General features: G+C 40.9%; 3 protein-coding genes across 5 annotated transcripts in view; 1 reads left to right on the top strand and 2 right to left on the bottom strand.

Moving 5' to 3' along the window:
* Nucleotides 1–388: 388 nt before the first annotated feature.
* Nucleotides 389–8,943, bottom strand: psmb10 (proteasome 20S subunit beta 10). The gene is made up of 8 exons (XM_068573294.1): nucleotides 8,784–8,943; nucleotides 6,909–7,002; nucleotides 6,661–6,758; nucleotides 6,177–6,317; nucleotides 5,887–6,002; nucleotides 5,722–5,780; nucleotides 1,281–1,432; nucleotides 389–573 (listed from the first exon to the last, which is right to left on the bottom strand). Exons 1-8 carry the CDS (start codon nucleotides 8,846–8,848, stop codon nucleotides 462–464), a joined length of 837 nt encoding a protein of 278 aa, XP_068429395.1. The 5' UTR covers nucleotides 8,849–8,943; the 3' UTR covers nucleotides 389–461.
* Nucleotides 8,944–10,369: 1,426 nt separating this feature from the next.
* Nucleotides 10,370–22,004, bottom strand: crata (carnitine O-acetyltransferase a). Of its 2 annotated transcripts, XM_068573290.1 has the most exons (14): nucleotides 21,789–22,004; nucleotides 19,018–19,314; nucleotides 18,746–18,864; nucleotides 18,467–18,520; nucleotides 16,744–16,909; nucleotides 16,201–16,375; nucleotides 15,586–15,764; nucleotides 14,973–15,073; nucleotides 14,653–14,772; nucleotides 14,448–14,570; nucleotides 14,126–14,261; nucleotides 13,744–13,806; nucleotides 12,461–12,598; nucleotides 10,370–11,640 (listed from the first exon to the last, which is right to left on the bottom strand). In XM_068573290.1, the coding sequence occupies exons 1-14, from the start codon at nucleotides 21,813–21,815 to the stop codon at nucleotides 11,425–11,427; spliced, it is 1,914 nt and encodes a 637-aa protein (XP_068429391.1). In that variant the 5' UTR covers nucleotides 21,816–22,004; the 3' UTR covers nucleotides 10,370–11,424. The 2 variants fall into 2 exon arrangements, with proteins under 2 accessions (XP_068429391.1, XP_068429392.1); XM_068573291.1 differs by lacking the exon at nucleotides 18,467–18,520.
* ptpa (protein phosphatase 2 phosphatase activator) overlaps nucleotides 21,164–27,872 on the top strand; it is an 18,051-nt gene continuing 11,342 nt past the window's right edge. The window contains exons 1-6 of one of the 2 annotated variants that reach the window (XM_068573293.1): nucleotides 21,164–21,226; nucleotides 23,901–24,010; nucleotides 24,333–24,419; nucleotides 24,840–24,965; nucleotides 26,939–27,056; nucleotides 27,499–27,598. In XM_068573293.1, the coding sequence (XP_068429394.1) occupies nucleotides 23,951–24,010; nucleotides 24,333–24,419; nucleotides 24,840–24,965; nucleotides 26,939–27,056; nucleotides 27,499–27,598 (491 nt within the window). In that variant the 5' untranslated portion in view covers nucleotides 21,164–21,226; nucleotides 23,901–23,950. Of the gene's footprint in view, nucleotides 21,227–22,118; nucleotides 22,328–23,900; nucleotides 24,011–24,332; nucleotides 24,420–24,839; nucleotides 24,966–26,938; nucleotides 27,057–27,498; nucleotides 27,599–27,872 lie in introns of those variants that run through there. The other variant, XM_068573292.1, reaches the window with a different exon arrangement.

Genomic DNA, 27,872 nt, shown 5'->3' with positions numbered 1-27,872 from the left:
CACATAGTATCAAATTGTCCGCCCATCCCTATGTCGGATACATTTAAGAATAGGCTCGTTCAACTATTAGAATAATTACAATGTATAATTTGATACATCATCCTTATAACTGCATTTCATAGTTTTTGAACTCCTATTGCAGTGTAAGAGTTTCCACAAGTGATTCAACTTTTCTTTTTAATAGAATTTCACTCACACATGACGTCAAGCTGCTGTGTGAATATTAGTCGATGAACTTTAGTCAGAAAAGCTGAAATAAAACCACGATCCTCTCGCCCTTTATCTGGTCACCAAAATAACTTTCGATACCACCAATAATTTCACAAATATAAACTTGTATTGCTCAGCTATTATTTTTTTATGTCAGCGATGCTTAATAGATACTCAACAAGCTCTCTTCCTTTTTATTTGAACATCGATGTATTAATACATGTCAATAAAAAGAAGCATCTTATTGTGTTTCATTCCATGTTCATGATCTGAACAGATTCGTCGACCACATCCAGAGAGAACGGGGTCACCGTTTTGGTCAGGACAGCCGTGGTGCCGGGCTTGTACCTGTACTGACCCTCTCTGAAAAGGAAACAGACAGGGAATGTTTACTGTGAGTTCAAGCTGTGGTGCAGACAGGATTTTGAAGTCATAAATCCTATATGTGACTTTTGTGTGTGTGTTGGTAATTGAATTAGTTCCATAAAGCAGCTGAGAGCATTTGTTTTAGACCACACCAATAAATAAATAAATTAAGTAACTGATCAGTATCCTACAGACTATTTCCACACCAGCAAAACTGAAAGTTATTCATAGTCTTTGGTTGAGACTCTCCAAGTTGATAAAATAAAGGTCCAATACAGTTAAACAGTTTAAAAGCACTGTTCCGTCCCACACATAAATGGGCTCACTTTCACCCATTTACCTGCTGGATATGCTTTCTGGACATTTGCTGGCTGTTAATTGGTACTTCTCAGATTTACATTAAATATATCCATATTCGCCACTGGTGTTTTTATGATGCCTTACATGTCTTTTTTTATTTTCAATCTACAATGTATTCTTCAGATTTCTCTGTTTTCAGTTTGTATTTTAAGCTGACTGTGCTTTTCAGTCACTGTTTGGGTGTGGAGGAGAGGAGGCCAGTAGAGTGTGATTCACATATAATCTGTTTCTAAGTAGTTGTCTTTTATTTTCAATGCCAAAATGTACAGTTATTGTCCTGTCTTCATAGAAAGCTGCAGAAAAACATGAATATAACAGAATGTTTATGGCGACTTATGACTCACCTTTTGCTCTTCATAGTGGGTGTGTCATAGCCTCGCAGGTACTTCACTCCAGCCTCGGTGATAACACACAAGTCCACGTTGCTGCCTGAACCCAGGTCACAGAAAATCCCTGCAGTGATGGCGTCTTGCACCAGCTGCTTCGCCTTTTCCAGCTGAAAGGGAGAGCGGAGGAAGAGAAATACAGATTTGAAACAGTTATTAGACATATGAGTACAGGACTAAGTTGGTGTTCACCCTTAAATAACAGCTAGATCCATTCTCTGGTGGCCACAATGGAGAATGGGTCAAAAATGAACAAATGTGTGATTCTTTTTGGCAAATTAATTTCGGGCAGTAGTTTGGGGTTCCTGAAGTCCAAGCTTCCATCAACTCATGTCTTCTGTGCATTACCAAGCCAATTAAGCATTGATACAGTTATTGGGATGGAAGTGTCACCACATTTACACAGCATAACAAACTGACTCTGTTCACTGCAACACATTCAGCTGGCCTTGTTTAGAGTTGTTCCGATAACATGTCATGACAACGTGATATAACAGAGCAACATATTTCACAGCGATGGAGTTGGAGGTGCTTCTGCAGGCCCACGGTGAATATGAGTATGTATTTCACTGCAAAGGCAAAACAGTTGCAGCAGCGGAGCGAGAGACGGCATGGGAAAAGACTGCTGCCCGAGTCAACGCGGAAGTTTGAATGTACTATTCTACTGACTTAACATTTAACCGTAAGATCGTAGCAGCCTGTAGTTATGAATAGTAGGCATGAAATATGATTTTTATTTGGGTGCAATCCAACAGGGTAAAAAGGACCCGAAAGCAGCTGAAAATGAAATATAAAAACATACTTCAAAAAGGTAATGCATATATTGCTCGGCTATGACTGCGCCTGACTTCAATTTTAATTCATTTTTTTATAATTGACTGAGGCTATTAAACAAAGTAAATATTAATTCAGTGGCTACTCTAAATAGTAAATTAATCCCCTAATAAAATGTTGTTTTTACACGTCTTCTCACTTAATACCCCACACAGGAGACACTTACACATTTTTATTTTATACCTGTAGCTGACACCAACACACATTAAAATACTAATTAAAGTATTGAGGTTACTTTTCCTCACAGCTCTACAAACTGTTGCCTTTCAAAAGTGCTCTGCATCCCCAATGTTGTAAAGAAAACTACTGTTTGCAAAAAAAAAAACGTAGCGCGATGTGTAAACTCATGCATAAACATAAGCTCTGATGTAAGTGCACGTCCACAGGAACAGCGGTAGCTTCTAACAGATCTTCCTCTGGAAATGATAAAACGTCTCATCTGGGTTGGAAGAATCTCTCGCAACGTAAAGCATTTTAAATCATTAAGGCTTCGATGTCAATCGGATCTGAAATGGGCAATCCATGTCTAGCAGCTTTCTTCATGTGGGAGGAGACAGGTAGAAACTCTGGGTTTCTTGTAGAAAACCTGCCAGCGAACAGGTTATGTTCACAGAGTCTGTTACCATGGTGATTGACTCAGAGTTTCAGTTACCTCTCTTTCTGGAACGGATAACTCAGAGTTTCCCTTAACTCAGGGTTAACTTACTCTAAGTGTCCACATAACCCGCTTTCTGGAATACCCCCCACATCAGGCTCAATTCGTCAACACTGCCTGTTGGTGAGGCTGCGAAAGCACGCATGCGCACCTACATAAATCGCCTTCAAAGTAAAAGAAGTGTCCCCGTATTTGCATACATAGAGTGCATCTTATTTGTGTATTTTTCATGTTTGTAACGTTATTTTTCATGTAAGACACCCAGGTCTGAACTACGCCGTCTGGAGAGATTTAAAGTGATAAGCTCCTCCCAATGCAAAAAATAAAATAAAATGAAAAAAAACACACAAAAAACATGCAGTTAACACATGATGAATAGTTAACGCCGTTAAAGGATTGCAAGATTAATTTTGCGTTAACGTGTTAATCAGGTGGCCTGAAGAACTAGGTGTGTGGCCTGAAGAACTAGGTGTGCAACAGAACTCCACTCAGAAACTGTTGGATTTTACAAACTCTGCTGCTTTACTGGACTTGACGTCATCATTATTATATATACTGGGAAAGCTTTGTTCCAACAAGCCGAGGATGGTCGGCAAAAGTTCATGCACTCATGTTGCCTCCCCAGCGATCACTCTAAGTGTGTGTGCGGTGGTAGCACCGCCCCCTTATATTATTATTATTTTTTATAGTATTTAAATCGACTCAGGCACCGAAAGAAGGCCCCGAAATCTGCGTTGTGTTTCGGTCCGGTATGTACCGGACGTCTTGAAACCGGTGCCATATTAGCAGCAGTTCACGGTACCCAAACCTAGTCTTGTGTGCTCTCAACTTTTTCCTGCCCTCAAATCGCCTGTGTGGTTAACCTTTGCTTGTTTTTGAACATGAGTAAAATCAAATTTTAACTTCTGGTGTCCAAACCAGGTGACTAAGCGTTACACGTTTAGTTCTTCTGGAAAACTAGAATTCAAATAAATTTGCCTCAGAGGGCTTTGCAATCCGTATGGCATTAGGCACCCTCTGTCCTTGGACCCTCACATAAGAAAAGGAAAAACCTCCCGCAAACCTTCACTGAAACTGGACATGGTTTATATGCCAGTGACACCAGATTCAGGATTCACGTAACACCTAATCTGTATGCAGTTCACAACATGCCGTCATTACAAACCATTTGTATTACAACTAGGGCTGGGCAGATTAACGCAAAATTAATCTGGCAATCCTTTAACGGCGTTAACTATATGATCATGTTGTGCTGCAACAGGTGGGCAGTCTACCGGCAGCCTCCGCATCTAGATTGAAAGTTAATCGTGCATGTGCAAAGCTCCTGATCCACTATAGCAGAGCACTTTAAGTCAGGATCACTTCTTGATCTTTACTCTTCTTTCAAAGAGGAGAACTTTCCTCACATCACAGGATGTTCAGTGCACTTGTTCAAGTCAACATAGACAGGAAGAAAAACTGAACTGAACTGGAAAACATGAAAAGCACTTACTGCTTTTGTATGAAGTCAATCAATTGCTGATCTTTAACATACATCTATACGGTAACCAACAGACTGAATAAGGACAAAAGAAGGAGTGGCTTGTCCCTGACAGGCACCCTTACTACTGAACAGCACCTGTTGCAAAAAAAGAAAATAGATTCATAATCTACATATGTATGTATGTTAACTTGCTGTTGCTCCAGAGTGCTATTCTGTTCTGATATCATTATGTGGGGGTGTGGTTTAGGCTTATCTGCGGAGGGGAGTGGAGGAGCAACTCAGGGAACAGGTTCTGAGATTAGGTGTGATAATACGCAGCTAGGTGCAATTGTGTGTGTTTGTTGGTGTGTGTGTGTGTGTGTGTGTGTGTGTGTGTGTGTGTGTGTGTGTGTGTGTGTGTGTGTGTGTGTGGGTGTGAATGTGTGTGTCCCCTATAAAACAGTGACTGAGGAGGGGACGAGGAGAGTAGCAGAGGCGAGACAATCGGACGGCTGACACTTGAGGCGACGACACGAAAGGCGTCGCATGTTATGCTGTGTTCACACCAAACGCGTCAAAAAAATTCTCAACGCGCGTCGAGATTTTTTTCGACGCGCGTCGAGAAGTAGTGTGTTCACACCAAAAGCAGCAAGACTAATCGCGGCGCCACAAAGGGGGCGTGGCTTAGCTCAGCCGCTTCTCTCCTTGAAAAGAGCGATCTTTTCCGTTATAGACTATAGATGAAACAACCACTAAATCTGCTTCGTACTTGTTGTGGGAGTCACAAAAACGTGTGAACATAAACTCCATGGTGTCTGGGTTCATAATAGTATCCGTAGTCCCACAACAGCCTGAATGAAGCTGTTATCAGCTCCTTCTGTAGGACCGGCGGCAGCGCCGTCAGGACGGCGGTGACGAGCGGACCATCTCAACGCTGATTGGCTGACGCAACTATGACTCACGCGTTTTTGCAGCCGGAGTTGGGAAATTTCAACTCGCGCGTCGACAACTCGCGCGACAACCTGAGTTCGCTCCGCGACCTGCGGGCTGTTCGTGCTGCTTATACGCGTCTGACGCGCTGCCCGCTGGAAACTACGCGTCTACGCAGCTTCGACGCGGCTGTGCATTGACTTTCCATGAAATCTCGACGCGCGTCGAAATCTTGACGCGTTCGGTGTGAACACAGCATTACTTGGCGTAAATAAAGGACATTACGAACCGGAACTCTTGTTGTTGCTCTCTTTGTGGTGCCCGGATACGCACGGCGTAACGAAGTCCGTTACACATTACTTTTAAATAAAAGCGTGCAATATATTAGTTTTTACTTCATTATTGAATTTGGCGCATAATGCATATAAATTGCAGGAAATAATGCAATTAATCAGCCCAGCCCTAATTACAACACATCCCATTTGATTACATCTGCCAAGAAATTAAGACAGTCTCACCTCCATGTTTGGTTTGAATCTGTCCTCAAATACAGAGACAGCAGCTGCAGCTCCAGAGCCTGAAACCAGAATTAAATATTTATTCTACATTTCTGTTTTTGTCTGGTAGACTATAGAGGTTGGTCCTGAGTGAAACTGCACTCAGCCTGTCTATTCAGCACGTACCCATGGTGACAAAAGGCAGTTTGTCATAGGAGCCATGTGGGTAAACACTGTACAGGTGAGCCCCAGTCACGTCGACTCCTCCAACGATCAGAGACGAACCAACGTGACCCTGGTACCTGCAAAGCCAAACAGACTTCACTACAACATACGACTCTCTCTTCCTGTGGGAGGAACAAGGAACAGTCCGAGCTGAACGTGTTTGGATGTTAATGAAAGCAAAAGGGAAAAGACTCAAACTAAAGTTACAATTGCGTAACTTCTGACCATATTACTATCTCAGTTACACGCACCTGAACAGCATCTGTTTCAGCTGTCGGGTCACCATGGCGACGAGTGGGGGACGCCCAGTGTTGAGCATGTGCAGTTCCACGTTGGACGCCATGATTTGTGTAGTGATCTCTGCATCTGCAGCCACACCAGCACCACAGCAGCTACAGAACACACGGGATACAAGTCTCATTTTGTGAGTCAAACAGTGGAAAGTTTCATGAACATCTCTTCGTGGCATAAAGCTTTTTTTTTTTAAACCAACTCTGTGGGTGATTAATTATTACTATACCTCAATATGCAGTCAAATCACAACACATCTGAAAAACCTCCCTGGCTCATAAAGCCAGCAGGCTCACATATGAAGGCTTGAGGGTCCTCACAGAGGTCAGATGACACAACAACAACAGACCACAAAAGGCTTGCAACGTAAAATTTAAAAAACAAACTAAACGTGAGTAATAATTAATCAAGAGTCATAATAAGGGTGCAACTGGTTTCTCTCACTAAATCTTTGGTGCGATGTAGTGAATCTTCATGCAGTTCTTGTCGGCCACCACCATGTCGTCTGTAGCCCTGGTGTCTGCTCCCAGGATCACTCCATCCTAACACAGGAGGACAGGAAATACAACCATAAATGTAGAACATTTACTCTACCTTGTTATGTACACAATTATTTTAAAGTAATGTTCTAGAAAACATCTGTCAGTCGCTCTGTGTGTCTCTCAGTGAAAAAACAGAAGCCTGATCCTCACCTTGAAAACAATCCCAGCAATAGTGGTCCCCGTCTTTCTGGCACTGGGAGCTTTGTAGCCAAACTCTGACAAACTGGACTCCAAAACTGCATTCCTGGAAATAAATGATCTAATGATATACACTGCCCAGCCAAAAAGAAAGTCACCACCAAAAAAAAGGTCACACACACTAATATTTTGTTGGACCACCTATAGCTTTGATTACGGCACGCATTTATTCTGGCATTGTTTCGATAACCTGCTGCAATGTCACAAGATTTATTTCCATCCAGTGTTGCATTCATTTTTCACCAAGATCTTGTATTTATGATGGTAGAGTCTGACCGCTGCACAAAGCCTTCTCAGCACATCCCTGAGATTCCCAATGGGGTTAAGGTCTGGACTCCATGTGTGAACATGATGTCTCATTCTCCCTGAACAACTCTTTCACAATTTAAGCCTGATGAATCCTGGCATTGTCATCTTGGAATATGCCCGTGCCATCAGGGAAGAAAAAAATCCATTGATGTAATAACCTGGTCATTGCTGAACCTAGACCTGATCAAATGCAGCAACCCCAGATCATAGCACTTGCCCCACAAGCTTGTACAGTAGACAGTAGAAGGTAAATCCAGGTGGCGACTTTTTTTTGGTGTGTAGTAGTGTAGTGTAGTTTCTCTTGATTGCATCGCTCCAGCATTACCGTAAAGAAGCTTGGAGTTATCTTTGATCTCTCACATAAAACAAATCTCAAGGAATGCCTTTTTTCACCAACTGTACATAACATTTTGTCTCAAAGCAAAGCAGAAAAATGTGTTTAAACATTTGTTACTTCTAGACGAGACTATAGCAATTCCTTATTATCGGGTTGCTCTAATAAGTCTCTTAAATCTCTCCAATTGACAAACGCTAACAAAATATATCATATCACTCCTGTATTAGCTGCTCTGCACTGGTTCCCTGTAAAATCATCAATCATATTTAAAATCATTCTCCTACAGCGCCTTCTTTGGTGAGGCACCATCATTTCTGAAGGAGCTTGTAGTACTATTTTACACCATTAAAGAGCTGCGCTCACTGAATGCTACTTGTGGTTCCTAGAGTCTTAAAAAGTATGATGGGAGCCCGGGCCTGCCAACTATCAGGTTCCTCTTCTCTGAAACCAGCTTCCACTTTCAGTCTGGGGGATAGACACAGTCACCATATTTAAGAGTAGACTGTGGTTCTGTGTTTAGGTGAGAAAGTTGCAATTGTGAGAAATAAAATGCCTATGTTGGAAATTGAACATAGCCATGTATTTCACGCGAAGTACCGGCAACCGTGAAGGACTTCTTCTCATAACCAACGGGGTCACAACAACATAAATCTGATGCTGTTTGGGGCCCATTTAGTTGGGGCCCAGGTCCGGGTCGTCTACCTTTTTTAACAGTACAGTCTGTCCCTAGTGTTCCTAAACCACAGTGTATTTAGCTGCTGTTTATGTGAGTGACTCAACATCTCATGTCAGGTGTGTTTAAAGCTTAGTGCTGCTGAGTATCAACTTGCTTGTCTGAGCAATTCTGCAGAAAGCTGCAAGCAGCAACAGCTCAGGTCAAACATTCAGCCTGTTGTGAACACACGTGGTTTCAGCAGAGACTCAACTAGTACAGTATTGGTTACATGTCACTCATTTAATCAAATTATCAGGTTACAAGCTCTGCTTGTAATCCTCTGAAGTGGAGTAAAAGTAGAAAATAGCCCAGAATGAAAGCCCTCCATATCCAAAACCTAAATGTGTGCGTTTTCCACACTTTCTACTATTTAATTTCAGTGTCTCTAGTTATCATTATATTCTCCTAGGAGCCTATTTCCTCCTCCATTTAACAGCTGCAGTAACACGACGCAGCGTTTCTTTACCTGCGGCTGTTTTCAAAGCAGAAACCTCCAGCCTGCGGCTCACAGGGCTTCGAAATGTGGAGCATTTTTACCGTCGAGACGGAAGGGATGAAGATGAAGCTTCTAACGTGAAGATGAGACGTTGAACAACAGCCCAGGCAGGAGAAATGTCCGCACTTTTCACAGCTTCTTACTTTTACTTTCTCTTCGGGAGCTCAACCTCGCCGCTGTCCGCTGTAAAAGGTGTTCATAACCAGACGTGTGTTCTCATGTTAAGTTTGAAACAGAAAAGCCCGGTGATGTTTAACAGTGGAGAAATTAATTTCTTCCAATTGTGTCTCTTCTCAAATATGATTTCCTGAAAGTAGACTCCGATCTGGAATAAAGCAAGAACCTCCACCTGTAAGAACAAATCAACACTTAATTTGTCAGCATTTATGGAATAAGCCTATTTGTATAAGAGCAAACGTACGTCTCATTCTCCTGCTCTGGCCATGGGTCACTCTCATAGCATTCTAGACTTATGATCCACTAAAATCAACTGCAGAATTAGATTTACCGATATTTCTTGCAGTGTATAATACCTTTCCACCATAACAAGCTGTGACCTTAAAAAACAGGAGCGGCCTGAAACTGTCAACTATTTTTTTTTTTTAAAACCTTACTTTAAATAAACTTTAGGTTATTGAAGGGGTCAACACTCAACCCTAACCAGCAATAAATATAGTATACAACTACTACTTAACAGCCAATACAAAATAACATGTTTTTATAATATACAATCATATCACATGTACTGTCAGATTTACGAGAAAAGTATCATTTTGTTTTGTGCAGGTGAGAGAAATTGGATGGAAACTAAAGTAAACCTGCAACTCATGTTAGCAGGAATGCCTCACCAGGGATTGAACTGCCAGACCTCTGATTGAAGGATGACTCTGTTCTACAACTATCTTTTGTTATCATTTAGCTTCATGTATGACATATGGTCACTACCATTCACCGGTTGCAAAAAGGCAAGATGGCGACAGCCAAGTCATCAAACTCAAGGCTTAAAATTGGCAGTCTACAAACCAATGGGTTTACTACATCCACTTCTAATACAGTCTGTGACTCTTGTATACATGGGTTTTCTCAAAATAAAGTAGGGCAAACTGGAAGGGGCTGGACAGAAAGGCCTCTGTCTCAGTCTAAATGACATCTCTAACACACCTTCCCTTCACTGGTTGAACAAATATAAGATGCCGACGGTCAAAATTGCCAAACCCAAAGCTTTAAAACCAATGTCTGCAAACCAATGGGTGATGTCATTTCACCTAAATCCACTCAAACACGGCCTATAGTCCCAATGTAAAAAAAAATCTAAAGAGACTACAGAAGCTTTGATAAAAGAGTTGAACTTGACAATCTCTTTAGTGGAAAGAGGAATGCCGCATTGAGTGCAGCAATGCTTAATTTCTTCTGCATTCAGAATAATTACAACTATGCTAATCTGCAATAAACATGGATGAAATACTCACTGGACAATAAAAATATATCAAGAGGCGGCATCTCTTACAGCGAGAGACTTCTAATCTAAGGAAGATTCAGTGATTTTGCAGGTCACACATTTTTTGAAAACAATTTTAATTCAAACAATATTTGGCACATCACAAAAACAAGGTACTGTAATATTACATTATTTTAAACCCGCCTACTTTTAATTCGTACAATCAATAAAGAAACTATTGCACTGCAAATAATCGACCAACCATCAGCTAATCAAATTACCGAACAAGCCCATTCAATTGCTAATAGTTTACATGAGGACAGGAGGGTTATTTTTTAAATAGACCTTCAAGGAGTACAACAGCTGACATGCTGTAATGCACTTGTCTTCTGTATACTGAATAGTTTGTAAACTGTACATATTCACCTTATATTCATTCAAGTTATGTATTAATGTTACTCCAGCATATTTGCACCTTAACAGATGTATGGTTAACAGAAAACATTTTGACTTGCAAGTGTAGTCTGACAAATGTGTATGCTGTCTTTACTCTTATTCCGCTTTGTTGTCCCCGTCTTTAGCTGCGTTTCTGTGCATCTACAATGAGAGGAATCTACATACTTGGTAAATAAAAGCAGATTTTAAGTCAGACTTTTTAAAGAGTTGCAATTTTCTGGATTTATTCCAAATGTTAAAACGCACAATTTTTGTTAAAAGATTCCCCCGAATCCTCAGTCCGCTCACATGGATTATTAGACTGAAGGGACTGGATTTGTCCACCCCTGTATTGTTCTACCATGTGACCTTTGCAGCAATGGAGCAAGAGCGGGGGAGTACAAAGGCACAGAGGCATTAAACCGTTTGTTGCCACAGCAACTAATTGTTGGGGTCTTGGCAGGCGATTAGCTGATAATAAACTGATCAAATATCCATCCATACCCATCAACACAATCATTTCTGTTGATGATATTTCTGTCAGTAAAAAATGTTATTAATGCACTGTAATTTCTGTGAGCATTGTTCCTGTGGAACAACCATCAATAACATGGGGAGAAAACTGGCTCAGATGTGTGGGTGTGGGGTTCAGTCATTCAAATGTCACTTAATCACACTTAGAGTGGCCATTCTATTAAAATCTCTCACAAGACTAGCTATGAAAAGCCTAGAAGACCTTCAAAGTTTGGCTCTTGGTGATTGTTCCAGCAGTGTCTTCATGTCCAACAGTGCCCTGTCCACAGCCTGAGCCAGATGTGCTGCATTTGTGTCTTTACAGGTGTTGAAAGAAGACACTGCAAAGTTGATGTGATCGTTCATAGGATTGTAGCACACACCGTATCCATCGGGTACAACCGGGCCAAAACACATGACGCAGTCTGTCTTAGAAGGTACCTTGTGAGGAATAAAGAAAGGTAATGGGGTTAATTGATGAGGCATTTTTTCCATCTATGGTTCTTTTAGGTCTGAGTGTTAGATCATAGGACAAAATATCTTAGCCATTATGCAGTGGTAGTGTTATCCTTGACCAAGAGTGTATATAACGATATCAGATGTATTAAAACGTCTTTATGTATTCCATCAGTTGCAGTTTTACGGCGCCGCTGCTGTAAAAATCTCTCCAAACACAATGAACTGTAAAAAGCAGAGTTGGGGACGAGCCAGGACTATAGTTCTAACACTGCATGACATCACACCGTAGAGTCTCTACAGAGACAGGTGGAGCAAAGATAACTTTGTCTTTTGAATAGTGAACAACACGCTAACATGCAGACAGATTCGGTGTTGTCAGCTGGACAAGAGAATATTCACTTAAACTGATTCTTATTGCTCTTCGTAAAGCTTGCTTAAAGTGATGAAATCTAGGCCCGTTTGGTTTTATAAGGAATGAGTTGTGCCAGACTCCAGTTAAAAAAAATAGGCTCTAAAATGCTACATTGTTTGTCAGCCACCGGAAGTCATGTGGAAACTTGGAGGCAGTTTGGCCTTGCATGCTTTCATTAATTTGGCATCCAGTAAACACATCAGTCATAAATAGCTCCTGGTGTTCTTCACCTCTGTTTTGGGAGAAGGGGAGTAACAGACAATTTTCTTTTTAGATAATTGACTTGTGAAGGATCTACTCGATGCCAATGCGAAGAGTGCTTCATGTGTATTTCAATATGTAACTGATACATAACAAATAAAATAAAAGTGAACAGATTATGAAATATACCTGACTTGTAGATAACTTGTAGTGTAAAGCTTTGGCATAGGTGGTGTCAGTGTAGATATCCGGTATGGAGAGGTTTTCCTCAACAGCCACCATCTTAAGGCCGAGGAGGTGTCTGTCTATGGCCTGGCCACTGATTGCCTGTGGAAATAAAAATAATTCCTTCATATGTGATGTTAGTCACCAAAGTAATAGTTACCTAAAAAAAAATAATAGGGCTTGCATCATTCTAAATTGTATTTTTTGCAAACAACCAAAAGTTAAAACAAAGTCCAGTATTTCCTAAAACAGCTAGTCACTGTAGTAATTAAACCAAACTTTACTCAAACTGGAGGAAATAAAGTGTTTGTTAAGGACTATTTTCAGTAGTGGATGAATCTGCATGTGTTGCTCTAGTAGTGAGTATTTGTGGCAGCAAGACGGTGTATGGCCCAATCCCAATGTCCCCACTCAACACTCAGGGATTTACTGACATCACCTGGTAGAGTGTGAATATGAATGGGACACCACTTTGCTGCAACATACCATGTGACCATGACCACATCAAAGACATGTCTAATTGTGGGCATTTAGCAGGACCCAATCCGGTTGGATTGGGTCCTGCTAAATCAGAGAGGTTTTGATTCTGTCCCGTTGTCAAATAGTCTACTGTTTTAGGGCTCTCTAGCAGACATTTCAAGCTCTTTATGAACCTTTACAGATTTTTATCCATCAAACATTGGTTTGTTATTGAAGCCATTTTGTGGCAGCAAAGTACTGTCCCATAAGTAGCAAATGTTTGAGTGTAACGCCTGTCACACTCAAACATTTACCAGGCGAAGTCACTAAGTCCCTGAGGGTTCAGAGTCTGAGGCTAGGGGAGACATTGGGATTGGGCTTCTATAAACTACAGTGTGTGTGTTCAGAAAGAAAGAAAAAGAACAGATTTATAAACTAACTAACTATCTGTATGTTAACTTGTTGTTGCTCCAGAGTGCCTGTTATACTGTCCCGATAACATGACTTTAAAATAAAAGCGTACAATACACTAGTTTTTACTTCATTCTTGAATTTGGCGCATAATGTCATTAATCGCAGAAACATAATGTGATCAGTAATTTTTTTTCAACTTTGCCCAGCCCTAGTATAAATAGAGCTCTGTGGACAGAGGAAGAAGAGATTTCCACACACTGGATTTGCTCGGTTTGGGTCTACTCTTCACATAAAATGTATCGAAAATAGGAAAAGTATAGATTATCACCAGACTTGTCCTTAACTCTGCCAATCCTGGTCCTGTGGATACTCACCATGGTAGTATATGACCTATGTGCGTTTATAGCTTTCACCAATAGATCAACTTTCTCTGTGTTCTGTGAAAAACAGGAAGGAGACAGGAGCGTTACAACACATCTGAGATTAATTTGTTGAACAGTGTTCAGATGCGTTTGAAAAGGTCACTTGAAACTTTACGGATCGTATTAAAATTTCTCAGCAATAGAAACATTTGTACTATTGTAAATCAATCAAACAATCATCACTTATTGTCTTTGGCTTCATCTGTTTCTAATGAGATTTCGAGTGATGCTTCTGTGACAAAGGCTCGGTGGTCGAACAGTTGGTCAGTTTACTGCCCAAATGGTTGCTGTAAAATACTAATACATCCCATTAAAATGTTCCCTCTCATCAGACCTGCTTGCTGGGGTTATCGAAGGCCTTGACAAAGGTAGCTGAGGCACTTGAGGCTGATCGAATTGTATCAGTACGGCCGAGTCTGAACATACGCAGGGAGGCACTTTCATATGTGGCACAGCAGCACTGGTACATCCTGCCAAGACAAGAGCGATAAGGAGGCTACTAGCTACTTATCATGGATGCATTGAACAAGTTAAGGAACAGCGTGTAGGAATTAGTGGCATCTACTGGAGAGGTTGCCGATTACATCCGGCTGTCAATAGTAAAATGTTGGCTTAAAACCCCAGTCCCATCTTCACATGCCTTCTCAACATCTCACCTGTAGTAAGCCAGTTGTAGCGCCATCTGTATAAAAGCATCAGGGCTCATCTTGTGTGTCTTTGGGACATTTTTCCCAAAGTGGCCAAATACCATGACCGTCATATCCAGGTCTTGGGCCAGTCTGTTTTTAAAGAATTGACAGTGAGAGCATTGTGTGCGTGCCTATCTCTATATATCTATATCATATTTAAATCTGCTCTCACATGTTCATGGCATGCTTGGCCTTCTCAATGTCCTTCTTGATCTCAGGTGTGATGTTGAAGTGTAGTTTCTGAGGCATGGCCAAAGGCACCATGGGAGACGGAGTCATCTCTGGCTTCCTTCTGTTATCACAAACAAGAAAAGATGCAACACATGAGATGGGAGAAAAACTAAAGTGATACTGAAGCCATAGTGGTCCAAGTTTGATTTTGTCCATGTCTCTGAAAGTTCAGCAAGGAGGCAGAGAGTACACAAAGACATTCTGACTAGAAGAAAACCAAAAAGACACCTTCAGAGTCTCAACAATCTTTGGCCTACTTACGTGTATTCTACAACATGGTCTATCAAGGCCACTATAGGTGGGCCCTCAGCTGGGGCGTGCTCGTAGTTAGCACCACATGTCCCGTCTTCTCCAATAATAAACTGGAAGAGAGATCACAAACTTTTAGAGAAGACATAAAACAAGAATTTACTTCACAGTCCGCCTAAAGAATTTGTTGTCAAGGCCAAATTTCTTTAAAAAGTTCTAGAGCAATTCAAAGTCTTTTTGAACAAGTCTCCAGTCTGTTTAAGTAAGCCACGGCCTTCAGGGAAGTCAACATCAAGTGGTACGTTTCTATCGACAAAGACATTTAACCCTTTCGGCTACCGCAGCTGTGCCTCTGAGAATGGCCACTTTGTTGTGACAGAGTTAATTTGTCTCAGACAACATTTTATGATCAAGTTCTTTTTGAGCAACACCACCACCGGCCCTCTTAATCTGACCCACAGTTGTGCTGGTTACAGGACTTTGATTGACATCATGAACACCATGCTTGAGCTTACAATAGCTCCTTAGTGTACTTGCTGGAGTCCTACAAAACAGCTGTGAGAAAAAGAAGTCCAACTCTTTATAATAACTGCTGTGCGTGCGCACGTGTAAAACAGGCCTGCACCTGCAGCGTCTTGTCAAACCAGCGGTTGCCACTGTTCCACTGGCTGCCTCCTCCATGAAGCATCTGGACGGCAGCACAACTGCGGTATGTCTCCTCAGGCACATGAGGCATCGCTCCATCCAGACACAAGGTAAAGATGCTCCTTTGGATAGCTGACACAGATTCTTTATTCGTCTTATCTGGAGAGATACAGTAAACGCACAAAAATAAATCATGTCTTTTGTGATCAGGCAGTCACACAAGATGAGAATTTATGATAATACATCACATTTTTGGTGTCTGCATTTTAACCCATCCTTAGTAATTAAGGAGCAGTGAGCTGCTGTGCGCCTGGGGAGCAATGTCTTGCTCACGGACACTTTGATATGCAAACTATTGGAAAAACCAAGGATCAAAACCGACCTGGCGGTTCCCAACAACCACTCTACCCATGAGCTATAGCTGCCCCTATTGGATTTGAATTTGATTGGATAGAAATTTAAAGAGGTTTACAGAGTGACTTTGTGGAATCAAATATATGCACAGACTGTTTGAAGCTTTAGCCAGACACCCAGAAGCCAGCTTCTTGTTGGAGACACTCTGCTTTGGATCAGTGTTAGTGGTCTTTTAGCTCACCCTGGGTGAGGGTGACGTAGGCCTTGCCCCAGGAGTCACGGTGCTGGGTGGTGAGGATGCCGACAGGCTCCATGTCAGTTTGTGGTGAAGAACTACAGATCCTCTCCAGCTGAACACAGAACTCATCAGCTGTCAACGGAGTCCCATCATTGTTGTACACCTCCAACACATAAAACTGATTCCATGTAGATGAAAGACAAGAAAAGCTCCATCAGGCTTCTCACTTTTACCTAACAGTTGTCACTATAGGTCATTCATGTTGAATCGATGAGTACGACTAAATAATAGCAGCTGTTGAATGGTTAGGGTTCTCTTGCACATCAGATCATAAAACTGTCCATAAATCACATTTGTGTCTCTTAAAGTCAAACTTGTGCAGATTATTGTTTCAGGTACTTCTTAGAAATTATACAAGCACACTGTAGAAAATGATCTTATGATGAAATGGAGAAGCTATTTAGAAATATTATGCAATATTGTGCACAAGCTGGTTGATACCAGTTACCCTGTAGGATTAATGTCAGGTGATGTTCAGTTCCTCACCTGAAAATTGTGGACTACAGTAATGTGTTTAGGGGGCGTGGATCTCTTGGTGTGGTTCACCACAGAGTCTCTCTTCAGACCAGGGACACGGCAAGACGACAGCACTTCGTAGTACTGATTCATACACAGAGACTTCGCTCCCATATATTCCACTGGTAATGTCTCACTGCAACACATACAAGATATGTACTTAAACACTGACTGAGCCACAATATAAATTTCATGGCAATAGTGGGTTGGGTCCCCTCTGTCTGTCCTACCTTCCATCACATATCTGGGTCACCACTCATCACATCTACTTCACAGTTGATGGCTGAATTTATGGGGGCTCTATGGAGTGCTTTGGTGAATTTGTGGCAATTTGGACACTTAACACATTTAATATTAATAAACAGTGGGGGCGGCGCTTCAGGGCACTGCTGTCCGGCATGTCATCTGCAGCTTCCAAAAGCAGCTCATTGCCTCCAGTTCACTTTGGCTGCTGATATAGTCTGCTCACGCGACGTAATTACTGGGTAACCTTAAAACAACTTTTCTTCACTTCCCTGGAGGCAAAGAGCGGATAGCCTACAGCAGGGGTATTCAACTAATGTTAAACAAGGTCCAGTTTGAGAAAATGTCCTCATGCAAAGGTCCGGTACATCACAAATTATGTCCAATGTGTATTGAATCAGCCAGCAGTTCTTTCAACATCTGTATGAAGTCAACAACTGACTGTCGAATCCAAAAAAGAAAAAAATTTTTTTTCAGTTTTTTAAATGTAACTGGCTGAATTATAAATACTCTAATAATAAATAAAGATTCAACCCATTTAAATTACAACAATGGCTAAATTAAAAAGTTATAATTAAATTAATATAAAATAAATTATAATGATTATGTTATAACATGTGTGAGGGACTATATCTGTTATTAAAACACTTCTTTCAGCTCTATAGTCTTTGTTGACATTATTGTTGGACAGTGAATGAATGAGTTAGGATTCTGATCATATTGGCTTTTAGATTCTGTTCCTTCACTTCGGATGCAAGTCGATACTTTTGCTCAAAAGAGTTGTGCTTTGTCTGTAGCAAAGCGTCACATTAAGCTCTTAATAATGGTCTGAACACATGAGACATACGAGTTTTGAACCGCCGTTACAAAGAATGAACATAGAAGAGTCACGTCAAAGACTCTGGTCAAAGACTCTCTTTTTGGAGAACGCCATGTGAAGTAACTTCTTTCACATGCGGAATTTCCCGCCTGTTCTGCCTCTCGTCCGTCTCTCACTCAAGCCGTGATGCTCATCCGGATACGCATATCTGATTGGCCGAGTAGCATCACGGGACGTGATTTACATGCACGTGATTAGTTGGTGTGTTTCCTGGTCCGTTGAACAAGCCTATAAAATGAAGGGTTAAGTATGATTTTGCCAGCAGACTGTTTACACCATGGGTTCACTGAAGACAGGAAAGCGGCAGCCAAGCTGGTTTCTACCTTACTAGTACCTTGCCTAGTTGAGCGAACTTAGATCTAAGATAGTCAAAGCTGGAGGTAACCTTTTATCAAAGTTGGTGGTTTTAATCTGATGCGTATCTGGGCTGGATGTGGTTGTCAGGCCAACTGTGGTGGCGTGTTCCTGTCTTTAAAGACTGAGGTTTTTTATGAAAAGCAGTGACAAACTGAAGCTAAGAGACAACTAGAAATAGAACAATCAGGAGGTGGTTATACGCACAATACTTACTTGTCAATCATCATCTTGAAGTCCAAAACACCTGCTATCAGTTTGGCAGCAAATCTAAACATATAAATAATGATACATGTTCATTTAAAAGGCTTACTTTTATCCTGATCTAGATTGAATGATGGGAATAGTTAGTGTCTTTAGAAAAAACAAACTGATCACAGCAACATGATATGAAAAGAGTGCATTATATGGTGGCAATATGTATTAAACTACAGTTTTAAACTACAGTTATGTAAATGGGTTGTAAAAACAGAGTTGAGCAGACTGTGCGATCACCTTATTTGTCCCTGCTTATCACTGAAGTTCATACGGGGCAAGACCAACCCGGGACTTGAATGAACCACCACAGGTAACCGATAATCGAGATAAGCAACCTGCACCCACCACTCTGACAGCTACAAAAGACACATAACATGGCGGATAGTTTATTTAGAAAAAAAAGTAAACTGTCAGTTGGCTTTGTAATAAAATTGGGTTGAGAAGGAGAGTAAACTGGTTCTGTCAGGGAGGCATAGTATTGCTTTGATTCAAAGAGTCACAAGTCTTACCCAATTCTCAGTGTTCCGTGCTCTCTTTTCCAGGCCTCTTTGAAGTCTTTCACCGACCCCTCCTGCCTTTTGAAACTCATCCACCAGCTCTTTAGTGTGCTTCAATTCATCTACCTCCACGATGGGCTCTAAGGCACTGATATATCGCTCACAGGTCTGCTGCAGAGGGGGCACAGGCAGACTGGGCAGTCCCTTTTGGTGGGTTAGGTATCTGCCAGAGACCCGAGTCACCGACACAGGCTTCACCAAGTTACAGGGTTTTATTAAGCCACAGGGTTTCGCCATCCCAATCTTTACCTAAGAGACAAAAGGGTACAGTAAATAAATACTTTTGTGTTGTCATTTTGTTGGAAGAATGTTTCCCCCTATAGAAAATTAACTCTGAAACACTTCCTGACTTACTTTGCTCTTCAATACCATTCTAACATCCATTTTCAAATATGCCCTCCTCTGTACCAAAAATGACTCCAAAAAATAATTTTTAAAAAGTCACATGGTCTGGCTTGTACTTTTTTTTTAAAAAACTGACATAAGATTCTCTTTGGAAATTTTAAGTTTTTAATCCAGTTGCATTTTGTAGCATACGAGCCAACATGATTGTCAGGGTATTCTGAACCACAATCCAACGTGCTGCGGAAATATGAGCAAGGAGGTTGTAACAAGCTCTTGCAAGTTCACCGGGTTCCTCCCAGCAGCAATGACACGAGCACACTTGAGCTCGTTGGTAACTGGTTTTATTGTGACATGCACATGTTGGCAGACTGCCTCTGCTCTACTTCTATAAATTTAACTGGCGGATCGCAATCATCTTTCTTATAGGTGCATACCGCCACCTACTGTACCGGAGTGTACAGATTCAGGACTACCTACTCTAACTAGGAAACAAACAAAACGAAACAAAAGCAAAACAACAAGATGGAACCAAAAAATATATTAAAAAAATACTCATTATCACCCCACCTACTTAGACAAACAAACTTACTCACCACTAAATCCTGCAGCCTAGCCCCGTGTCTTTTGCAAATCGCAACGCGCCCCGTATCCCTCATGCCCACCTTGGCTCGCTGTCAGGACTCGCTCCAGACTCTACTTCTGCCCCAGCTGACAAATTTTTGCTTTCAGAAGTTTCCTTTCCGAGTTGTATTTGTGACACCTCATGATAACGTGCTCCACATCCTCTGTCTCATTACAAAACTGACACTCGTCTGTTCCCGCTTTTGCCATTAAAAACAGAGTTGCATTTAGACCAGTGTGTCCGAATCTTAACCTTGAAATAATGACCTCTCTCCGCCACATCTCTTTGAATCCTTTTACATTTATTGATTTTTAGATGTTGTGGTAGTGTCTTCCTTTGCAGTTATCCCACTCCCTCTCCCATAACTCTCTCACTGTCTCTCTGATAATCGCTTTTTCTTCCCCTTTGCCTAGAGGAATACTCAGAATTTCCTCTTTTATTTTTAGAGCCTTCTTAGCAACCCTATCTACTCTCTCGTTCCCCTCCACACCTACGTGAGCGGGCACCCAGCAAAAAAAAAACACACTGTCCAAGACACAAACCAATAAACAGCTTCACCTGTGGTCAATTAGGCCTCATCAACGGCACCTGTTCCCTGAGCCTTTCCGATATCCCTCTGCATCTGAGCCTAATCACGCCCCCAGCCACCACAAGGGTCAATGTTCAAGGTCTCCTCCTAATGCCTCCAGTGGAGACATTCTGGCTAAAACCCAGACAAGTCTGAATTAAAATCTACATGTTCTGCATCGTTTGGATAAATGTTATTAAAAATACCCAACAATTTATAAGCGAGTTGAAGTTGGGCTGCTTTTGTCAATATTTAGAGGGGTTTTGAAAATATTGTAAAAACATATAACCAAATCGTGCTATTTTATGGTCAAAATACAGATACACAATTAAATATACTGTATTGAGTCTCTTCACCCATAGTATTTACTAATTTAATTAAATTATATAATGGTCCATTAAAAGACACCAGTAGAGAGCAGCCTGCACTCATTTACAACTCGACTTCAGAGCGGAGACCTGTCAACAAAAGTAGTAAATAGTGAAGTGAACATCTAACATTAATCAGAGTATGACGTCATATTCAAAAGTCCCCAATGCACGTGCGCCTTATTTTATAATTATTTTTTTTACAGCATATGATGATCAACAATGTAAAAGCTATAAGCAAGTCTCCTGCAGCATAAGGTATCTATATCCGCCACTCATGGAAACAGCGAATGTTAGAGTTGTATAAATATAATCTAATGTCAGATATGCTTTAGTAACTGCATGTCCAATGATATTGAACTGGTCTTCCCAGATGTTAACGTTACTCCAAGCAGATTCGTTTACGGAGCAACATGATAAATAGCGTAGAGTTCATTTTGTTACCTTTTCTTCCTATAGTTAGTTACATCATGAGACCAAGTAATGTTAAAATAGGTTACAATAGCCTCGGTAAAGCGTGTCTTTACGTGTCTTTTAGCTAACGTTATATTGTATCTTAGCGAACCACAAAATCACCTTTGACCCACTAAGCTTTGCTAACGTTAACGTTAAGAACCGCGATCCTCTTCAGTTTTACGACGAGCTAAGATAGCAAACTTTGCTAACAGTAAGCAAAAACTGCACCACCTCGCAGTAGTTAGCTAGGTCACAATCATTAAGGTGACCTTAAGCGCTAATTGTATCAATTTCAGTGACTTTTGCTCATGTTGGCTTTTGGCCAGTGTAAACAAGCAAGATCAGCTAAAGGTGCGTTACTTACCATAGTTCTGCTGCAAATGCCCCACATTCTGCCCTCAAAGAAACGCCCACAGGTCAGGTTTCGGTCGATTAGTGCTCAAAGTGCAGCATGAAGTCCAAGCCTTGGTATTAATCGGCGTTAAGTCAGACCCATCGACTGTTAATAGGTCAGACCCAATAGAGACGGCAGCACTTGTGAGTTTGTAACCGGGTAGGTCAGCTGAAAACCACAGCACGGTTCCTTAGTGGTGGGTGTGACTTGAAGGTGTCATGCATGCAGTGTTTGACGTTTCACGTTCTGACAGAGACTTAGCAGAATTGTATACTTCTGGTATATATTTATGCTGAAACGTTGGACTCAGATTTTTTTTAAAGCACGGCACTGGAAGAAATTAGTAAAAGTGAAAATCGATGTATTGTTAGTAGACTATACAATAGAACCTGGGACGCTGTTTACCGTTTGAACAGCGGTGGCAGTAATACGCTATGGCTAGTTTAATTCTGCCTGAAACCCACGAAGAAGACTTATCCACACCATGGCGGAAACAGAACAGCAGTCAGGTAAAGCCACGGCTGATAGCTATTGCTAAGCTTTAGAAGGCTCTGTATCGCTCGAGCTCTCGTATTAAACGCTGATAACGTTAGGTACAACACACTGCCACATGGTACATTAAGTCGGGAATCAACTTTTCGGTTGGTAGGAAAGCATAGAAGGCATATTGCTGTTGTCCTCGGGCAAAGACATCCTTAAAATTGCATTTGGAATAACTTAAGTTGCCATTAATGCTTGTTAATTACTTGTATACACACTTGAGGTTGTGCTCTGTAATGTTTAGTTAGCAGTCGTTGCCAAACCCTTTAAAAGAACTGTCTGGAAGGTGTTAGCTAGCACGTCGTAGAGTAAATGTGCAGGTGACTGCAATGTAGCACCATTGCCGTTCACTTATAATGAAGAACATCATTGGGAGAGGTTGTATGTAATAGTTGGTGGGTTACAATGTCCCTCGCTGAATGGAGCCAAGTATTCATGTTGCCTTAGATTGCGCGTTCTTCTTAATTGAATAACACTGCAGCCGTCACAGGAGACCAGTTTAAACCCGATTTGTCAATCATGAAGCAGCAGAGGCCAAGTCCTGAATTGTAGTCCCTAGTTTGATACAAGCTCCAAAAATTCTGGATCCTACATATCCCATAGTGCACCTTAATGCATCTTTCGTTCGACCTTTTATGCCTGGTAGACATCCATATCCTTTAATATCCAGTTTGTAATGACACTTCGTGTAAAGAATACACAGCAGTCAAAATTAATAATCTCAGATTGAGTACATTTTTAATTAATTTATTGGAAAATTACTTAGGTTCACCGCTAAAACGAATAAAAGATCTGCTGCATACAGGGTTGCATAATTCCGGGAATATTCAAACTTGAAAACTTTCCACGGGAATAAACGGGAATTGACAGGAACTAACAGGAATAAACTGGACATTTTGGGTTAATTTAACTGTGTTAAGGTGTTAAAGGTGTATTCCGTATGATCACCACCCCCAACACAAATTTCTTTCTTTAGTGTTTTTCCCTGAATCCTTTCAGGTCTAAATGCTTTCTTCCTGGATTTACATGAACCAGTTCAGTTCATAGTTAATAATTGAAAAAATTTAACTAAGTTCACAGCTCCAAAAAATGAACTAGTTCAGTTATTTTTTTCAATATGTTGCAAGCTGTAATTGAATTTCTATCTGTCTGCAATACTACTCTTGGCCTCCACACAACTCAACGCTCTCACACTTGCCAAGCATCGGGCTGAAATGTTCAGACGCAACACTGATGACAAAGACGTTCAAAAACAACAGAACGTTTTATGTTTATGTTTCTGGCAGATGATGTTCCCAACCAGTTGCATTTAGGGTCCAGCTGAGCTCGGCGTGCACAGTCTTGTTCTCAACAACATTTTAGTTCCCTGTTAGATGCTTTTGCAAAAAAACGTTACCACATTTTTTTTTTCAAAATTCCCGAGCCAAAATTCCCGTGGAAACTTTCCAGAAATTTACCGGAAACTTTCCGCCCCTTTGTAACCTTAGCTGCATATCTAAATTGCAATTACCTTTGACATCTGTCTTTTCTTAAATTATTCAGGATCCACTCCTGAGGATGAAGAACATGAAGTCAAAGACAGCATCATCTTCATGGTCCCCAAGAAAGAAATTAGCATGGTGCCTGACATGGTGAAGTGGAAGCGATCTCAAGTAGGTTGCTTAATCCGCAATGTCTTCTCTTTGTTTTTGACTCTCCAAGCACTACACCACACCAAGAACACATAGACCTGATCAGTGTGATCAGATTTCTCAAATCATTCTTCAATAGCCACTGGTTTCTCACAGACTAAATGTGAATTTGTCTTTTGAATTAATCTTTTTACAATAATTATGGTTATCATTTGCAATCATAGCTTGGTTGACACCTAACGTTGGCTTGCTGTGATTAGCATTGGTTTTAGTTTTTGTATTAGTTGGTCTGACTGCACATCTTGATACGTCCCAGTTTTGAACACATCTCTCCCTCTTACAGGCGTATGCTGACTATATGGGCTTTGTTCTGACACTGAATGAAGGTGTGAAGGGAAAGAAGCTCACATGTGAATATAAAGTATCAGAGGTATGTTGTCTTTCATATCAGGGAAACCTTGACATGGCGTCACCATGCATACATGCTCAGGTGCCATGTGGCAGTTCTAAGAAGGCAACTTCTTCTGTTTGTGTCCTTGTTTTTGAAGCTGTATCTATGTTAAATGTTTCAGTCGACTTCACAGTATCAAATAGTGTTCAAATGGACGTCTCAGTGCAGCTGAACCTGCTAATCTCCTGCAGAATAATCTTATTTTCATACTCTGAATTTGATAACAAAAACATATGTCAATGAGAACGACTCTAGAAATTCTGCGACATGGAAACAGAAAGTTGCGGTAGTTTTCCATTTGAGACTCAGCAGCGTGAACAAGAACACCCTCTAAATACACTGCTTGATAAATATTACTTCCATTGTTGCTGCAGTTACTGTTGTCTTCTTGTTTGACAGACAGTGGAGAAGTTACTAGATCTTTTGGAGACTCTGGACCGATGGATAAACGAGACCCCTCCTGTAGACCAGCCATCCCGCTTTGGTAATAAGGCCTACAGAACCTGGTTTGCCAAACTAGACCAGGTTAGTGTGCACAAACGCATGCACACACTCTTACCCTAAGACTAATAATTCTTAACTATACAAATTTCTGTTCTGGCCCAAAACAACATAGTGTTTTATGACTCTGCTTCATAAAACTCAAGCTTTGTTAATCACATGATGACCTGAATCATGTGTTTCATCCATGTAATGTTTTCAAACTGCTACTTATATTAAAGTGCCTGAAATGTCTGTATCTTGATTCAAATTTGAGGTTGTGTGAAACTAACGGCACAAAACATTAGCTAACTTGACACATGCAGGAAATGGCATAGTATCAGCATTGGCCTCACTCATCATTCACTCAGCACACTAAACTTAACCCTGTTTTCACTGTCGATCAGTTAAATAACAGATCCACTGTCTCACAGACACAGTGCATCCCTCAATGACACTATAACATGACACATGGAAACAGCTAGCTAGCAGAGACAGAAGGTGAATCATTAACTGTGTGCTTTGCTTTAGGCTACAAGCTGCTGGTTCACTCAGATATCATACAAAATATGTTTACTCCAGTAATGGAATCAAAACGTCCCAGATGATGCACTGTTCAGTGACCATTTAATGAGATGCTGTTTAAAGATCTGATTGCAACACAGATGACAATTCAATAAAAAAACGTGTATGTTTTTTGTGTATTTCTCCCCCTTTACAAATGTTAATCTTTTTCTATTGAAACTGTAAAACGTTCAAGATTAGCGCAGTAAGGCGGAGCTCCTCCTTGTGGCACTAGATGTCTGTGGCAAGCGTGTGGTAGGCATCAGTCAGGTATCTGGACTGTTGAACCTCTCTGACTAGAGTCAGGGCTAACCTATTCTCTCTACTTCCTTCTGCTGACATGCATTGTGGTTATTTGGATCATGGTCCATGCCAACTACTCATTACAGTATATGAATAATCTGTGTCATATTCATTGAATGTCCTGTAACTCCGTTACATTATTCATTCTGATCAAATGACATCTATTGCTTCTGTCCATCTGGGGAGAGGGATCCTCCTCTGTTGCTCTTCCTCAAGTTTCTTCCCTTTTCTCCGTGTGAAAGGGTTTTTACTATCTTTATCTGGGGGAGTTTTTCCTGATCCGATGTGAGGTCCCGGGACAGGGATGTAATTGTGTACAGACTGTAAAGCCCTTCGAGGCAAATTTTGGATTTGTGATTTTGGGCTATATAAAATAAACTGAATTAAATTTAATTGAACTACTGGTAGCAAGTGTCTGACTAGTTATAGCACTTGTGTGACAACTACTGGCACGGGCCTCTTGTGGAACCTACTGACACCTAACTATAAGGAGTGGACAAGTGAAGATATCATTCGACTTGTATTTAACTTGTTTTGATAAATAGTTTTAAATTACATTTAAAAGGATGATTATTTTTTTTATTATTTTAGCCAATGGTTGTCATTTACTATAAAGGTAATTATTTGGAAAGAGTATATTTTGTTTCCAAACCATAAATAAAATTAATGATGAACAAAAAAGAGGCTCAGTTGACTCAACTCAAATGCTAAATATGATTTACTTCAGCTGACCTGTCTTAACAATGATGGGTGTTCCCAGGAAATGTGGATCCACACACTCATCTTGGCAGTTTCTTTTATTTTTTATTTTTTATTCTTTATTCAACAATTGCACATGTACAATTTCATAATGAGTCAATAAGAGACAGCAAAATACATTTGAACTTAACATGCCAGGGGTGTCGAACGAGTGCTGTTCACTCACCGCTGTCCTGGCACTTCACTGAAGCCTGCCACACTTGCCACTGTCAGTAATTACACTCGCTGTCTCTTGATTAGCAAGCTTAACTTTCGTTGGACGATTGGTAAATATTCCCTGAAAATGTATGGACTCTTTTGTAACCATTATGTCATTTCACACAATCTATAAAGCTCTCCCCATGTTTCATTGGACACATCCCCCTGGTGATATTTTTTGTGTGTGCGTGCAGGAGGCAGAGGCTTTGGTGGCAGCGGTCCTCCCAGCTGACAGATGTGCTGCAGCGCCAGAGATAGCTGTCTATCTGAAAGAATCTGTTGGGAACGCCACCAGGATAGACTATGGAACAGGTAACAGTGCTGTCTGGCGGTCTGTGCTGGTTATTTTGCTCTGTATAGCTATAATTCTATACAAAGCACACGGTTCTCCACTGTGTACCATCTTTTCAAAACTGAAATTACCCAAAATAGTGGATTTGAAATGTTTTTTAATACCATCTGTGTAAATGTCCTATAAATGCATTGAAAACCATGTTGTGAGGATGTATGGAAAAAGTGTCACTGCAAAGAGCCCTTCCGTAAAGAGGACATTTGGAGAAAAGCCAGACGTATTGAGCAAAAGTTAAAGCCGCGATGGTCTATAAACTACGTAACAAAACAGAATTAATTGTAAAAGTAGTAAGTTGTAAAAAAGTTAAATCAAGAAAGGTGGACCGTTAAAGTGAAGCACAAGTGCACTGCACACAGCTGCTGTTCCTGTTTTGGAAATCTGTGATGTGTGTGTTCTTCTCAGGTCATGAAGCTGCCTTTGCTGCGTTCCTCTGCTGCCTCTGCAAGGTTGGAACTCTCCGGGTAGATGATCAGCTGGCTATCGTTTTCAAGGTGTTTAACAGGTGAGCTGGTACTGCTGTACTAAGTACTATACAGGTTATGAGACGTGTTTTTAGTCGTAGACAGACCAATTATTAGATACTGGACATGCGTGCGCGTGTGAATAAAAACACGATTGTTGGAGAAATTCCATTATTACAATAATTGTGATTATCTTCATAGGAGTGACTTGACAATAGTCAAACTTGCTGTTTTTCTAGAAAGCTTCAAACAAATTTGATCCACATTCCTCATCTCTAGTTGGACTATCAATTGTTACTTTTGATCAGTCTCGAT

This window comes from Clinocottus analis, unplaced genomic scaffold (genome assembly GCF_023055335.1).
Source record: "Clinocottus analis isolate CAN_PGR_092001 unplaced genomic scaffold, fCliAna1.0.p SCAF_13, whole genome shotgun sequence".
In the NCBI taxonomy this organism is placed as follows: Eukaryota; Metazoa; Chordata; class Actinopteri; order Perciformes; family Cottidae; genus Clinocottus; species Clinocottus analis.
Note: the sequence above shows the minus strand (reverse complement) of the source record. Positions and strands in the feature narration are given on the sequence as shown.

Bases quoted from the DNA above. Each gene is read 5' to 3' on its own strand.
- crata (XM_068573290.1), bottom strand. From the start codon at position 21,815: ATGTGGGGCATTTGCAGCAGAACTATG. The intron at 19,315-21,788 runs GTAAGTAACGCA...TTTGTCTCTTAG, and splicing joins GCATTTGCAGCAGAACTATG to GTAAAGATTGGGATGGCGAA. The intron at 15,074-15,585 runs GTGCAGGCCTGT...TCTCTCTTCCAG, and splicing joins GGTTTGACAAGACGCTGCAG to TTTATTATTGGAGAAGACGG.
- psmb10 (XM_068573294.1), bottom strand. From the start codon at position 8,848: ATGCTCCACATTTCGAAGCCCTGTGAGCCGCAGGCTGGAGGTTTCTGC. The intron at 7,003-8,783 runs GTAAAGAAACGC...ATTTATTTCCAG, and splicing joins TGCTTTGAAAACAGCCGCAG to GAATGCAGTTTTGGAGTCCA. The intron at 1,433-5,721 runs GTGAGACTGTCT...TCTCCCTTTCAG, and splicing joins GATTCAAACCAAACATGGAG to CTGGAAAAGGCGAAGCAGCT.